Below are 13528 nucleotides of genomic sequence, written 5' to 3'. Positions count from 1 at the left end.
GCACGAGCCAAAGTGCAGATCAGGAAAGCAGCTCGTATGGGCATATCACTGGGAAAGACTCTGCCTGCACGCCGTCTGTGCTGAGGGATCACCCAGCTGTCCCCTGTGATGCTGGTTCACCTGGCTGTTTTTATACATTCCTTTAGCAGGTGACCAAAGGAACCGTAATGAAAAGTGCTGGAGTGACACAAGGGATGCCTCCTCCTCTCTACTCTCCGGAGGCAACAGAAAATGCCCCAGTGCCAAAAAATTGGTTGAAGGGAGATTCTGATCTTAGCCAGAGCCCCTGTTGCAAGTTAAGAAGCAAACCATCCATTCCGTGTTTCACAACGATGCCTGTGACCTCGTGCTTCCGCTCTGTGGTGCAAAGTTGAGATTTGTTAGGAAGACCTTGACCACGCTCATCTTAAAGTAAACGGGGGGGCAAAGGTGAAGCCTTTGGGAGTTAATACCACTCACCATGTGAGCATGATTATTTCCAGAACCACCAGGTTCCTTACACTCCAGGAGAGGCTAGTGGGTGTTAAGAAAATGTTAATGGACTTGAGAGTCCACTAATGAGGGGAAGCTCACAGTTGGCTCCTCGCTATGTGAAGGTCATTAGGATAAATTTCAGACTGAAAAAGGCCATGCACATGGCAAACACCATTCCTATAATCACTCTACCTCCTTATCCTTCAGGCCCAGGATGCCGGAACGAGACAGGCTACTTGAGTCAAATGTACCTCATCTCCAAGGGAGTTGTATGGGTGGTATGGAAAGACCTCTGCCCTGATGCCTTTGCTTCTAGAACTTTCCAGGCAAACTGCCTGTGGTAGGAATCTGTTGACTGAGGAAACACAAGAAAGGGAGGGACTTCTAGCCCAGTCTTCTTGCCTTTTGTGTTTATTTAGGCATCAGCTTCTGCAGGAGTCCATACCTCTCATTCCCTCCAAAGACAAGTTTTCCCTCTGCTGAGGGCCCTGCTGTGGTGGGTCCATTTGATGCTCTAGCAAATTTTGTAGAGAACCAGTTCCTAGGCCAGCTCACTGCTAGGGCACAGAGAAGATGGGCTAGGGATACTGCTAGCTAGCATTTTAAATACCAAGTGTCAAAACCAACCCAAGGCAAAAGCAGGATGTAGCATATTAATGCTTTAGTATGTATTCAATAGTGTCTTCCTAAAATAATATTTTAGAATCTGCTTTTCTATCCCCAGTCCTTACATGGCCTCAAGGAAATTAGATGGAGACTAAAAAATAAGTGATTTTGGACTGACCAGAAAGTGCTAAATGTTAAGAGATACAAAAGAGAGGGGTAAGATTAATTTTAACTGCAGAAGTAGTAGAGATTTTTATAGCAGGCTTGGGAAGTTATGACCCAAGAGAAGGCAAAGGGTTCCAACTGGTGTCCTCCAGATTTGTCCTTGAAATTGTGTATGTAGTCAAGGAAGTGGTCAGCTGAGATATGTGATGTCTAGTCTACCCAGTGCTCAAGTCAATCGTATTTTGATTCCTTGCTTTCTGATCCTTGAACTCAGGATAATGTTATTGGTAGTTTTCGTAGCAGTAGGTTCTTTTAGTGTCTTTGTTCAAAACCTTGGCTGAACATGGATGTCTTAGAGACTTACAGCAAATAAAAATTATTTTTCCAGAAGAACAGCCAGGATTATTATTTGAATTGCAAAACCATGGAGAGAGAATATTTATTATGGCTTCCTTTTCCGTAGTTTACTTATAAGTGATAAGTTGCTTTAAATGGGACTCAAGGCACTTTATGTAGAAAATTGGAGAAATTACAAAAGAAAGGTGATGTGGTCACATTGTTTAATGCCACATTCCACAAAATGAAATTATTTGGAACATGGCATTGAACAAATGGACATGGTAGCAAATGAAATTGAATTACAGTGATTAAAAACAGTTATTTATTCCCTTTTTAGTCATCTTTCCATCCTTCTGATCAGGATGAAATGCTTAGTTTGGTTCTATTATATCTGTAACTAGTTCCTGACATTTGCTGTATATGCATATAAAGATCCTGTTTGTTGTTCACGTGAGAAGTGAGGTATAGAGATGGGAGAGCTTAGAATGCAGCGAGGTAAGGCTGAGAAATCAGGGTGGGGAAGCAGCTTGCTCTGTCTAAGGGAGTCAGGGAAGCCTTCAGAAAAGAGGAAATATTTGAAATTGGCCATGGAACCTGCAGAGCAGCTTGCCAGGTGAAGTTGGTGGTAAGGTTGGCTAGAAGGTGGTATAGAAGGGGGCATTCCAGGCAGACAGATGTCCAAGCACAAAGGCATAATGTCATGGAAAGGTCAGGGCTATTTGCACTTAATAAATGTCATGAACATTTAAGAGAGAATTGTATGTGATGGAAAAGAAGCAACTAGATAAATCCTGGTGTTGCTCTGCAACGATATTGATAAATTAGTATCTGTGGTACAGATTTTTGATGCTGGCAAATACTGGTCTGTTGTTTTAAAAAGTGTCCTCTCTTGGGGCGCCTGGGTGGCTCAGTCGGTTAAGCGTCCGACTTCGGCTCAGGTCATGATCTCACGGTCTGTGAGTTCGAGCCCTGCGTTGGGCTCTGTGCTGACAGCTCAGAGCCTGGAGCCCGTTTTAGATTCTGTGTCTCCCTCTCTCTGCCCCTCCCCTGTTCATGCTCTGTCTCTCTCTCTGTCTCAAAAATAAATAAACATTAAAAAAATTAAAAAAAAAAGTGTCCTCTCTTTGGGGACACCTGGATGGCTCAGTCGGTTAAGCGTCCAACTCTCAGTTTCGGCTCAGGTCATGATCTCACGGTTTCCTGAGTTCGAGCCCTGTATCAGGCTCTGTGCTGACAGTGGGGAGCCTGCTTGGGATTCATTCATTCATTCATATTCTCTCTCTCTCTCTCTCTCTCTCTCTCTCTCTCTCTCTCTCTTCCCCTCACACTCATGCTGCTCATACTGTCTCTGTCTCTCTCAAAATTAAAGAAAGAAAGAAAGAAAGAAAGAAAGTGTCCTCTCTTTAAAAAAAAAAATCCTCTCTTGAGATATCTTTTATTGGTTGGGGGAAACAGTTTAACATAATTTGTTTGGATGGTCTATTATATTTGTTTCCTTTTCACTTGGTTGGTTTTTGTTTTGTTTTGTTTCCTTTTCATTTTGAATGCTGGATCAAACACAGTCCATTTTACTCTGGCCAAGTCAGTTTCACCTCCTTACTTATGCACAGTGATAACATACTGGAGTTTTAGTTTGGCTTGTCAGGGAATTCATTCTCTGTCTCTGTCTCTGCATACATATACAAGTATACTTTTAAAATTCGTCATATTTAATTGAGAAGTTGATAGTAAATCACATAACATCATAGGCTTAACCAACCAACACAATTTAAAGATCAAATGTGTAATTCATACCCACTGTAAAAATCAGTATTTTTTTAGTGTTTATTTTTTAGAGAGAGATTGAGAGAGCGCGAAGCTGAGAGGGGCAGAGAGAGGGGGAGACAGAGGATCCAAAGTAGGCTCCGTGCTGATAGCAGACAGCTTGAGTTAGGGCTCAGATCCACAAACTGTGAGATTATGACTTGAGCTGAAGTTGGATGCTCAACTGACTGAGCCACCCAGGCACCCCATAAAATCGGTATTGACAAGACATAAACCAAGCCTGTGATAAAACCACCAGTCAAGTCTGGGTATCATGATTATTGAGTGGGTAAGTGTGATGTGAGGAATAGGAAAGTCCTACTGGGGCAGGAGGAAGTGTTTCTACCACAGTGGCCAGTGATGGCGATGATTGAGGAATGAATATCCCTGTCCTCATCCAGAGACTTGGAGATGATGCCTGGGCTCTATGCTTATGGTAGATTTGGGATGACTGCATGGTCCTCTGGTCACCTTGGTAATGTTCCTTCTAGAGAACCCCCCACAGATGTATTATCATCAGTGTGTATGTGGCTATCATCACATTGCCTGGAGGCAAGAAAGGCAGGCTCTTGCTTTTAAAGAAACTTCATTATACTTTGAATGAAAGACCCATTTTGAGAAGCGAGACTTGAGAGAAATCTGGAATATGTTGAAACTTGAGAGGGAGAGGCCATGGGGTCAATCTTCTCTTCAGGTCCATTTGCTCCCTTGACTATGCATCCTGTCCTGTGTGGATATGCTTGTGTTATTGTTGATGACCCACCATACTCCCAGCTGCAGAGAAGCCACTGTATCCTTTAGCAATGTTCTAGAGGGGACAGGGGCCAAACCGTTTCATGTCTAGAGACTTCAAGAACACTTGAAGGCAGTTAACTTCAAGCTAACTAAACTGTGGTTTTCAAGAACCATGATGCAATGAGTACCTGCAATGGTGATTACAGTAGAAGGGATCGGATGTTCTCTAGCATGAACTTTCCGGAAGACAGGCTGGCCTAGCAAAAAGGACAGGCAGAAAATCAGCAGAATGGATGCACTGGTTTGCTACCAGAGCTTTGTGGAATTAGTAAGCTAAACATCACATCCAGATGCACACATCACAAGCAGTGTTAGTTTGGGGATTGAGTTACTCCTACGGAGGTCACAGAAGTGAACAAATAAATGGAGTAAGTGTTCTAGGAGCCAAGCCAGATTATGTGAATGAACCACACCCTCCTCAGTAGGGGGTGCTGCTAGATTCCTGCAAGCGTCTGAGGTGGAATGTCCATGCCCTTCAAGTGACTGCTTCCAGAGGCCTCACAAAACAATGGAAAGCACTTGGTGTGATGACAGGTAACCTGGTTTTGAAGCCTACTGGTGCCAATGACATAGCCAATAACCTTGAGCAGGTTATTTCCCAGTTTCCCTGCATGTAAATGGGGATAATAGTACCTGCTCCATCCACATCATAGGTTTGTTTGAGGGTCTAGTGACATAGCATCTGGGAACATGCTTATTTATTTCCTGGGCAGTCTGAATAGGAGAATGTTTTATCCACTGGCAGGCTTTGCAAGGGTACACCATCATCACAGTAACTCTTGGGTTATTTGGGCCTAGGGTTTTTGTTAAACTTCTGGCTCAATCGACTGCCAAATCCACCTGCTGTTGACTTCTACCAAGAGCTACCTAGAACTGATCTGAGAATTGATGAAATTGACTTGGTGCCAACTTTTGCCAAAATGCTTGCCATCTAAGTTTGGGCAAAGCATTCTCTTCTCTGAGACTCAGTTTCCTCAACTGTAAACGAAGCTAAAATTGAAGGGGGTTGGTTCCTCTACCCTAGGTACTGCAGTGATTGAAGTGTGTTACAATGTCAGAATTTTCATACTTTGGCTTTCTTAAAAAGCCACGTACCTTGTTAAATCTACTGTATTATGAGAATTATCTAACTGGGAGAGCAACTTTTAGAGAAGTATATTGACTTTTATTATACAACTCTATAGCTGCCTGTTTAGAGAATCACACATGCCTCTCTCTTCTCCAAATTGAACCAGAATACTTAATTTTTTTTAAACAATCCAAATTAATGTGCTCTAGTTTCACATCACAAGCAGTGTGATGCACACGCAGTGAGTCCCCCTCATTGCTCATTTGACTGGAATTCACACTGATGGCATTTATGAGACATGGCTGGGCTTTGGATTGCCAAGGGGTTAAGATGAAGGTAGGAATGAAGAGGTTGAAAGGGAGGAAATGAAGGTGCTAGAACACTCATCATTAGAGGGCCAGGCTCTGAATCCAGATGGGTGATTTGGGGTAGATTGATTAATCAATTGATTAATCTCTTTCAACCTTCATTTCCTTCATATAGGTGAGAACAATAATATCTTCGTAAGGTTGAAGATTAAATGGTATGCCAAATTACAAACTCTAATGAGCTATAACGTATAGGAGGTTATCATGTTTTATGCCGTAAAGGTCAAGGGAGAATGAGATCATAGGTCCCAACAAGGGCCTTTCAATGAGGCAAGGTCTAGGAGCAACACATAAAGATTTGCAAATTCCAAAATCACCTCCAGCACTTAATGTCCACCACTAATGAAATCTCTGAAATATATTGGGCTGTGGACCAAATGACTTTTTCAATTTCCATATATTCTGCTTCAGATTTAGATTTTCACACTCAGCTGCACAAGACTACAGAAAAGCTGCAGGCGGAGGCCAAGGGCTAGATTAATTCTTCTCTACTGCCCTTGCATCTCAAAGCCTTGACTTCAAAGCCTCAAAGTGACTTCAAAGGAAAGTTCTTTAGGCTTAAAGCTGCTTTTCACTGTGTAGACCTAAATTTTAGAACCTTCCCCTGGGCATCTATAGCGTGTGGATCCCAGGTATTCTGACCCAGCTCAGGAGAAGAAGGGTCATCTAAAGTGAGAGGGGCCTGCCAATGTGGAGATTCCCAGAGAGTTTTGGAACATTCTCTTGTTCTAACTGTATCAATTTCAAGTGTTGGGAAGAGGGGGGCAAGAACAGAAAATCTCTAGTTCAAATTAAAGCCTTAAGAAAGATTTAATGAAGTAAGTACATGAAATGATAGAAATCTTTGGAAGGAGTGATTCTGTTCTCTTGAACGCAAGATGTGTCCAAGGCAGGAAATGTTGGGCATTACTGGACGGATATTCTAGAACATGATATGAACAATTTCTGGGGAAAGAAAACTAGGATCCTGTTATTACCTAGATATTTAAAAGGGAGGGTGCTTCAAGTGACACAAAAGGAAGGCCCGAAAAGCAAAATCCTGACATAGTCAATGATCAGGAAAATAGGAAAATAGCTAAATACATCAATGTATTTTAACAAGGCACTATGTAGCCAATGATTTTCTAGTGAAGATCTCATTATCAGGCTGCACAGGACTTAAGGTGCTGCTAGACCCTACAATATTTCTCCAATGGTTGACTTTTTAATTTCTAATTATTTCAGAATCCATGAAGGCTACCTTGCCCAATTTCCACCTCCCTCAAATCTCACAAGGACAACCAACTTATTGGGTGCCAGGAGCAGAGTATTTCCAAGAAGACTTCAGTGAGTTCAAACATGGGATGAGAAAAATAAGATAAAAGTTTTAAAACTAAATGCAAATTCCCACACTTGGATTCAAAACCAGCATCTTCAGCAGTGCACAACTGCAGAGACTTGACGGGGGGGGGGGGGGGAGAGCTTCACATGGTTCAGATTTTAAAAACCCTCTGTGAGGACTTGTCCTGTTTAAGCATTTTTATCCTTTTCACTGTCTGTGTCTCTGAGAGTCTATGGATTATTTTATCATTAAATGCCGTGTCCGGGGAGGAGAAGCGGAGAGCAAAGACCCCCTGTGAAATTGCTCGCATTCAGAAAGTTCCACTTTGGACAGAATCATATTGGAACGACCTGATCATGAGTTTATATGAACAGTGGTTTCATTAATTCCCAACTCCCCCACCATAGCATTTGCAAAATGGAAATTTTTGGAAATATTTCCCCCCTTAAATATTTTGGTTCAGCTGATTTCAGGAAAAAAAGAATGCCACTGTTGGTATCTGCACAACATATTGAAAATGCCATGGCCATTAGGATGCCTTTAGAGACATCTTCAACCTTCACCTTCACACAGATCAGACCTACCATTCATTATTTCTGTCCCTCTCTAAATCTGCATAGATGATTCTGAAAAAGTGAGAAATTGCTTAGGGTCAAAAGGGAGGATGCCGTAAGGAAACATCTTCCTTCTGTACACAAGAAAATAGCTTTAGAGTGTTTGGAATAGTTTAATGTAATCAACACAGGCTGGATACCAGTATGAATTTGAGAGTTTTACACTTTTTGACTCGCAGTTTGGGTTTTTATAGAACACTCTGTAATGCACCCGAAGAGGCCATGATTATAAAGCTCAAACTGAAGTCCCCAAACAGGGGCTCAGATTGGTGCTGTGGGGTGAGGGGAAAGGACTGCTCTGTCCTCTGCTAACCCGGCATCATGTATTAATAGGGGCCTGAACTTGGGCCATGGAGCGGTCCTAGATGTCAATTCCTCTGTTTCCTTAAGGCCAGCAATTGTCTTATTTATTCTGGCACTCTGGAGCATCTGGCAGGGGTACACAGCACATCATCAGTGCTACGTGAACATTTATAAATCGACCAGTATCAAAATGTGAACAATTACAGGTTCTCCATACAAATGTGCATATACAGAAACACAACACACACGTTGTTAATGTGTAAAACGTTAAATGTGTAAAGTCAACAAGAGCACACCATGTGCCACAGCTAAATGTTAACGCAGGTTACCTAAAATGTGGTTTTGGTTTGATTTTTAAGGGCATTTGGGGGAAAATGAAGAACATTAAACAAAAAAAAAACTGTCTTACCGTACAGGTATTTTCCTTCATAAAAGCAAATAAAAATGAGAAGTGATTTTTAAAAATGTAAACAACACATGGTGAAAACAGCAAAAAAAAAAAAATTGACGTCATTAGCTTTAAAAATTCATACCTGTTATTGTGAAGCCACCTAAAAAAGAAAAAAGAACAAATGTTACAATTTATTTAACTTACAATCTAAATAACAAATACTAGTGACATCGGCTGCCTGACCACCCATCTAAGATACAGAAACTTGCCAAATTATATTCACAATTAAGAAAAAACTGAAAACATCTGCACATGATTTAATCGCTACTCATTCTTTTAAGATTACGGGGCTTAGTGCACAAATTTAATCCTTGTGCATACCTAAGCAACCGCTGGTTTTTAAAGAGACTGCACTGAACTAAAAATGGAATATAAACTATCTGAACTACACAAAAATGAGGCCAGCGGCCCTACACAACAATATGGCTAGTAAACCAACAGAAATAAAAGAAGAGTCAGAAAGGTACTGTATCACCTGACATTCATGGAAAATAACTTAGAAAAATGGAAAGGAAATGCAAGAAATGAAATGCTTACCAAGCTCATTCAGTAACAGGGCTGTGAAAGAAACAGACAAAGACAAACACAGAATAAGAGACCAGATGAATAATGAAAGTAAGAGGAATATCAGCAGAAAGAAATCCAGGCAGATTTGATTACAGTGGTAGGGGGCCACTGCTAACATGGGTGCACCCCAAGGAAATGTGGCATTGGGAATATTTTCAAATAAACAATCCCAACGCTAATTTTTGCAAATGTGTGTGGTTGATTATATATGTGTACAGTTCACCTGGGGACTTCATAAAACATTTCTACTGTATATGTTTACATATACTATATGTATCCAGTTTACCACACACAGTAGAAATATTTTATGGAGTTCATCTTTATTTGACTGAGTCTTCCTCATTACATATTGCCAGAGAGTTACTAAACTCAACATACGGGAGTCTTAAATCATCCAGGATCTCAGGTCTGATACCTGTCGTTCAACGACGATAGATAGAACATCTCAGGAAATTCTATTTTGGCTGCCCTGCCTGACGGAGACTTTGGCACAAGGTAAAGCCCTCTCTGGAATTCTACTTATTTGGTATTCACTGGCCATCAAGGGATGCTTATGTTTTTTTAAACCTTCAAAACTTGAGTCCCAGGAATTAGCACTTATATGTGTGTCCTTATCTATGACTTCTGCATATTATAAGTGCACGATCACACTACTTCTTGTGGACCTGTAACTTCATGGAAACCGACAAGGCAGGTGGAGGTGGGGTGGGGTGGGACGTCTGTGATTTATCTTCCAGGTTATGTGCTTTAAACCCAGACTATACAGTGGCGCTTTATTTTGGTGAAAGCTACCTAACTAAACATATACCAATTACTTCAGGAGTTGTGGAGGAGAATGCTACAATTACATTTTCAGCCCTGTTTTCCTGCTAATGGTAGTGGCATTAGAGGATACTTTCTAAAACAAGTCAGTAATTTCACTTATAGTGACAAGAATCCACTTGGAAGGGTGCGAAACCAGATAGTGCTATCAAGGAATTTTAATTTGCTTTCACATGAGGGCATATTTTACTAAAATGGCAATTGAAAGAGCTGTATCTAAGATGCTCTTCCTTTAGATAAAAGACAGTGTTTTGGAGGAATACATTTAGAAGTAAGTGCTTTTTTCCTGTATGTTAATGAGGCATTTTTGATCCCATCTTTGTAAGAAATCAGCTCTGTTTTCTAAAGTGTCTTTTCCTTCTGCCTACTGCCTATGGAGCATATTAAATAGACCGCATTAACATGAGTCCCCAAAATGTTCCTTTGGGACATGATTAAGTCAGGACATACACTTTTTTTTTTTCTGATGGACTCTGAAGTCTGTGAGTTCCTACAAATGTGAGATCAAATTCCCCCAAATGTTGAGTCTATATAGGAATAGACTATATTTGATTTTTTTTTCTTACATGTAAAAGTATAAATTTCTTACCAAGTGGTCTAATCATCTCCTATGCTACTGCATGTATGTTTGTATGCAGTGAGTAAGATCTATTAATGTGTAGAATGCTCATTTACATAATCCCTTTAAAATGGCCACTAGTAGAGGGTAATTATATGAAGCCCTTGTGATAATTCAGAACAAAATATTATCTTTCAGGGTGGTATAAAATTCCTGGCCTTCCTTATGAAAACTAGGCCGTGGAAATAGATATAAAATCAAAGAGCACAAAGAAATTGGCTTCTTTGTTCAAATATTTTCTAAAAATATGTAAGTACAAATCAACTAAAAAAAATCTAGCTTTAAGGATACTGCTATTTATTTTTCCTTTTTACTATATATATTAGAAAACTGTCAATTCTATAAGGATCAAAACATTTTGGAGCATAAGGCTGGCTAGGCCTTAAGCAAGGCTTAAATTCGTGTCTACCTCTTGTCCCTTGGAAATGTCATATTTGATGATATGAAAAATCTTAGGCCAAATGGATGCTACAATGTGTACAACAGTATTCTTCAAGGGTCTTTGCTCTTATTAAATATCTATTTTTTTTGAAAACTGGGTTGTGGAAAGGAGCCTAATTACTGAATTATCTCAAAAGTTCCTATTAGTTTCCATTAGACTAATGGCATTAGTTATAAGTCATTACTTATTAGACATTACTAATAAGCATTATCACTAAGTTTTTATGACTAATGTTCAAGGGGAGATTTGGTAGTCAGAAGCACATTTTAGAATAATCCCTGAATAGTGAATAACTGAACACAGAAATATTGCTTTTAGATCATCACTTCTGATTTACAGAAATCTCTTACGGTATTTCTTAAGTCTGCGTTTCAATCCAGGTTAGTGGGCGTTTCCTGAAGAGAGGGGGCATTTCTTGGTGCACTTGTGAATGAGGGAAGGGGATGAAATTGCTAAAGCTTCCAAGGAAATAAAGGATAGTACTTGGAGCCGAGGAAGAGGAGAGAGTTAAGTGTGAGAGTAGGAGACACGGAGAGAGAAGAGTACAATTTCTCGCTGGTATGTCTTTGTATACTCTCACACCTGTCATTCCTCTTCTTATCCATTTTGGTTCCTCAAGCACAAGGGAGAAACTGCACTCTTTCTCATATTCCTCACGGTCAAATATTCTAATGGTAATGATCTTCCTGTGGGAACACAAGACAAAGGCAAAACAAATGGTTGGCGTCACACGCTCATGCTAGGTGTTCACCAAGCTGCATGTTACTGTGATGTTATGAAGGTTGAACTGGCAACACATGGACCTCCAGAAGTATGTAAAAGGGCATCACGGCTACTCCCAGCTGGCCCCGGTGACGTTTTCTTCCAATTTACCACTTACACCATTTTTTCCTGCTTCACTTAGCTGTCAGGAAGTACCCCAACTTAGGAAGAGAGATCAGAAAGTTGGCTTCGTTTTGGCCTGGCAAACATTAGCACCATCTTTCCCAGAAATGAAGGCCTGATTGACTGCACTGAACATTCGTTTCTCAGCCCTGCAGCATGCAGAGTGGCCAGAATTGGCTGATGGAGCTACAGGTTGGGACCGCTGTGGCCCCCGGGGGTGAGATCTATGCCCTGTTACATAGGTGGAGGGATGTGTGTGTTGTGAGTCACGTCTGAAGAGTGCAGGCATCCAGGGGTGGCACAGGCCAGCAAGAAGCTGTTGGGCTCAGCCCTGGAGCAGCTCCCCCACCTTTCTTCTCACTCATCTCCACCAGGCGGGGCTCTCCAATCTCAAGGAAGAAGGTCTTGTTTTTCTCATACTCCTCATCATCAATTACCTTGACTGATATTGTTTTGCTGAAACAGAGAAGAGTAGAAATTGACGAACAAGGGAAAGAGAAGGAACATAGAGAAGAGGAAAGCAAGGTTAACGAGCTGCACTTCCAGACAAACTTCTGTACTTCCAGAGAACCTTCCGTACTGTGACTTTGTTCTTCCAGAATGGGTGTGGGGTAGGTCTGTAAGATTATAGAGGTCACCCAATGCATAGCTCCCCTGCCCAAGGCCATGGAATGATTTTAGGCAACACGTAGCACTCAGGACTAATAGGTTTATCATCATCATCATGAGGAGGAAAAGCAGAAGAACACAGATCACAATAATAAGAAAAAAAATATTTACTTAGTAAATGCCTTAATCGTAGGATTGTCTGAGCTGTGCCCCGGAAATCAATCCTTTAGAACAAATAGGTAAATCACATCAAAATATCAACAGAGGTTGTTATCTGTGAGTGACTGGCTTATGGGTCATTTTTTTAATTTTTTTACCTTCATTCTGCTTTACTGTATTTCCAAACATAATATTTTTATCATAAAGTTTTATTAAAGTAATAAATGTATAAGACCATCACAAAATAAAATCAAACACTTTTATGTTACCCCACCCAATGTCCTAGAATCAGACTCTTCTTCAAGTTAGTCAGATTTTCCACCTAGATCTCAAGGGGAAGGTGTTCATGTTTTGTTTGTCTTAAGAAGAAAGCTGAGGCCTCGCAATAGCTGTTTTGGAAGGTGGGGGATGGGGAACCATGATGTTATAGTTATTTTCATCCCTCCAAAGTTGAATTTCAACTCTTACAAAATATACCATTTATACTATTTCCAACTCTAGCAATGCACCAAGGCATTTAGTTAAGAATTCTTCCTGTAATCCATCCATTAGCACTTGTAGCCTTAGGGTCCTCTGGTTGAGAGTGACTGACAGACAGTAGGACAAATGCAAATATTATGCAAATATCAATTTCCCATAAGCCTGATGACTGTGAAAAGAAATCTAATGTTACCTTCTAATTAATAAGGGCTTAATCACTTCCTATATTGCAACTTACTCAGAGCCCCCTAAACACTTGTTTGTCCTTGAAAAAAATTTTTTTCCCAGTAACATTGGCCAAGAACATTTCTGACTAAAGTTTTTGAAACAATGAATTGACATAGACACAGTTTTAATGTCATGGATGTTATTTAGTTTGGAGTTTTCTAGATCTTCTGGAACAAATTTTGTTTATAATCTTTTTTTTCTTCTAGTTATTGATCAAAGCCATCAAGTTTCATTTAGACCTATGTATGACAAGGAGCTTCAGTGTTCTTTCCTAGTATTAAATAAAGGTAGAAGTTGCTTTTAATTTTCTGAAAATCCTAGTTCCTAATGCTAAATGCTTTAGTCTTACTTTCTGGGGTTAACGTTGTGGAAATGAGATCAAATGATTGCGTCTGGTCCTTTGGAGCCC

General features: G+C 40.4%; 1 protein-coding gene across 11 annotated transcripts in view; it reads right to left on the bottom strand.

Annotated features, from left to right (window-relative positions):
* The window catches only part of SLC8A1 (solute carrier family 8 member A1), a 383276-nt gene that overhangs the window by 53760 nt on the left and 315988 nt on the right, over positions 1-13528 (bottom strand). For 3 of the 11 annotated variants that reach the window (XM_043604090.1, XM_043604089.1, XM_043604092.1), the window contains 5 exons: positions 11993-12099; positions 8846-8866; positions 8391-8408; positions 8267-8281; positions 4311-4379 (listed from right to left, as the gene is read on the bottom strand). In XM_043604090.1, coding sequence (XP_043460025.1) covers positions 4311-4379; positions 8267-8281; positions 8391-8408; positions 8846-8866; positions 11993-12099 — 230 coding nt within the window. Of the gene's footprint in view, positions 1-4310; positions 4380-8266; positions 8282-8390; positions 8409-8845; positions 8867-11340; positions 11445-11992; positions 12100-13528 lie in introns of all 11 variants that reach the window. The other 8 variants (XM_043604093.1, XM_043604094.1, XM_043604095.1 and 5 more) reach the window with 8 other exon arrangements.

Source organism: Prionailurus bengalensis, chromosome A3 (genome assembly GCF_016509475.1).
Source record: "Prionailurus bengalensis isolate Pbe53 chromosome A3, Fcat_Pben_1.1_paternal_pri, whole genome shotgun sequence".
NCBI classification, from domain to species: Eukaryota; Metazoa; Chordata; class Mammalia; order Carnivora; family Felidae; genus Prionailurus; species Prionailurus bengalensis.
Note: the sequence above shows the minus strand (reverse complement) of the source record. Positions and strands in the feature narration are given on the sequence as shown.